The 2800-nt window shown below is 54.0% G+C and overlaps 1 protein-coding gene across 1 annotated transcript; it reads right to left on the bottom strand.

The window, feature by feature from the left end:
- Positions 1-731: 731 nt before the first annotated feature.
- On the bottom strand, positions 732-1676 carry LOC103899948 (olfactory receptor 14J1). The gene has a single exon (XM_009280514.2). The coding sequence runs from the start codon at positions 1656-1658 to the stop codon at positions 732-734; it is 927 nt and encodes a 308-aa protein (XP_009278789.1). The 5' UTR covers positions 1659-1676.
- Positions 1677-2800: the final 1124 nt, after the last annotated feature.

The raw sequence follows: 2800 nt of genomic DNA, 5'->3' as shown, positions 1-2800 counted from the left end.
TCCAGGGAGCCGTGGTGTGGCCACACCCCGCCCAGGGTGTCCCTCTGTGGGAATTCCCGCTCTAGGCAGGTGGGGAGGGACTGGAGAGTGCCCAGAGGAGGTCTGCAATGCCAGGAACATGCTGACCCTGGAGAATCACCACTCCAGGGAGGTCCGGCTTCTTTTCTTAGAGGATGGGTGTCTTCAATGTTACCCATGGGAAAGCTCTGGGTGTGTCCCTCAATTACACTCACCATCTTGCCTGTCACTAGAGCCCGACTGGTGACTCCTAAATCCAGTCCTGTGTCTCTAAAAGGCCACAAACAGGCACGAGCTTTTTACTCCGGAACACATGGAGGTGTTCCAAAGAGGAACTTCCTCGGGCTGCTTTGGAGAAAGAGCCTGGCATGAAAGCTCTGCACCGGGGAGATGCTATTTTATTACAGAGATGCTATGAAAGAGGCCAGCTCTGAGCCGCTGTTCGACACACTTTTACCCTGGCACCAGGTGACACAAAATTTTGTTTAAACACGCAGAGAGCACGGCTCCTCATTTACACAGTCCATGGATCACAAAACACAGGTGGATGCTGAAACAGAAGCAGATGAAGAAGGACACTTCTTCTTTTGTGGACAGCATTATTACAACTAAGAAAAGCCAAAAAAAACCCTACAAAGAAAGTCTCAGCCTAAAATGGGTTACATTATGAGTGCAACGAGATTTGCAGAAGAAGATGGGCAGTTTATTGCTGCTTAAAAACATCCAGTGATAAGTCTCTTCAGGGAATCCTTGAGCTCCTTATTCCTCATGCTGTAGATGAGGGGGTTCACTGCTGGAGGCACCACCGAGTACAGAAATGATAGTGCCAGATTTAGAACTGGGGAGGAGATGGAGGGGGGCTTCAGGTAGGCAAATATGCCACTGCTGATAAACAGGGAGACAACAGCCAGGTGAGGGGGGCACGTGGAAAAGGCTTTGTGCCGTCCCAGCTCGGAGGGGATCCTCAGCACGGCTCTGAAGATCTGCACGTAGGACAGCACAATGAAAACAAAACACCCCAAAATTAAACAGGCACTAAGCACAAGAAACCCAGCTTCCCCGAGGTAGTCTGAGTCTGAGCAGGAGAGCTTGAAGATCTGGGGGATTTCACAGAAGAACTGGTCCAGGGCATTGCCTTGACAGAGTGGGAGTGAAAATGTACTGGCAGTGTGCAGCACAGCATGGAGAAACCCACTGCCCCAGGCAGCTGCTGCCATGTGGGCACAAGCTCTGCTGCCCAGCAGGGTCCCGTAGTGCAGGGGTTTGCAGATGGCAACGTAGCGGTCGTAGGCCATGACAGTGAGGAGAGAACACTCTGCTGTCATCAAGAAGAGAAAGAAAAAGACCTGGGCAGCACAACCCAAGTAGGAGATGGCCCTGTTCTCCCAGAGGGAATTGGCCATGGCTTTGGGGAGAGTGGTGGAGATGGAGCCCAGGTCGAGGAGGGCGAGGTTGAGGAGGAAGAAGTACATGGGGGTGTGGAGGCGGTGGTCGAAGGCTATGGTGGTGATGATGATGCCATTGCCCAGGAGGGCAGCCAGGTAGATGCCCAGGAAGAGCCAGAAGGTCAAGAGCTGCAGCTCCCGCGTGTCTGCGAATGCCAGGAGGAGGAACTCAGTGATGGAGCTGCCGTTGGACATCTGGTCCCTCTGGGCATGTGAACCTGTCCAAGGAGGAAAAGGCAGTGGCAAGTTAGGGTAGACTTCTCTAAGCAAAATCTACCTCTTTTCTCATAGAACTTCCCCACCACCCCCACCCTAAACTGCCTGTCCCCTTTCAGGAAGACCTTTGGTACATCCCTTTCATGAGGTCTGGTTGGTGCTGGCTGAGGGTGCCCCAGGGAGCTGGGAGATCTGCTGGGGGCTCTGGAGGAGTCAGTCTTGCCCTACAGCAATAGGTAAATAGGAGACAGGAGTGATCTCAGATTAAAACCTCTCATGCCATCAAAGAGCTTTGCAGCAACTCACCTGACTGCAGAGCAGAGCTGTGGGGGTTTTGTTTTGTTTATTCTCTTCTTGTTGCCCCACCACACCTGAGGAGTGTTTTTAAGGGAGAAATCATTGGCATTTCTGCTGTACCTCAAGTGACACATTGTGGGTGCTGACAGGCAAAGGGACTGTCCCTTAGTGCAGAGTGAGGACAGCCGGTCTGTCCATCAGTCCTGGTCTCAGCTGCCCAGTGCTGGCAGCTCTTTCAGCTGGAGGACGATTGCACTCAGATGTGTCCCTGGGGGTGATCTGGAGCTGTGAGCAGCCCTGTATCACACGGCACCCTCTTGGCAGCAGAAGGACCCTGCCCTGCCCTGCCAGGGGTCACTCCTCCTACCCACAGCTTCCCCTCACAGCGCAGTGGGAAGAAGCTCTCAGGGCAGGCTGAGTGCTGAGCCTGGCAGGCGGCAGAGTCCCTCCTCTAGCACACAGTCCCTGGGGTGCAGGGACCCCGCTCTGAAGGACAGCCCTGGGCACCCCTGGGGGCAAACCCAGCTTCACACCGTGCAGCCGTCCCCAAAAGAAAGCAGCCATCATGCCCTGTCCCTCTGATGGTGCAGCAGGGAAGCCCTGCTCGGGAGCACGTCCTCCTCCTCTACACCAGAGAAACTGTGAGAGTCCTCCTTAAAGATCTCACAGCCTGTGGGAATACGACAACTTTTTGAGACCTTTCCAGGAACTGCAGATGCGTTGCCCGGCCTCCAGAAACTTACCATGTTTCTTACAGGTCTGTGAAGATCTCTCCCCCAGTGAGCTCTCTGCATTCTCCCACCCCACACGGCCTTTTAACTCTC

The sequence above is a fragment of the Aptenodytes forsteri genome, unplaced genomic scaffold (genome assembly GCF_000699145.1).
Source record: "Aptenodytes forsteri isolate BGI_AS27 unplaced genomic scaffold, ASM69914v1 Scaffold484, whole genome shotgun sequence".
Lineage (NCBI taxonomy): Eukaryota > Metazoa > Chordata > Aves > Sphenisciformes > Spheniscidae > Aptenodytes > Aptenodytes forsteri.
Note: the sequence above shows the minus strand (reverse complement) of the source record. Positions and strands in the feature narration are given on the sequence as shown.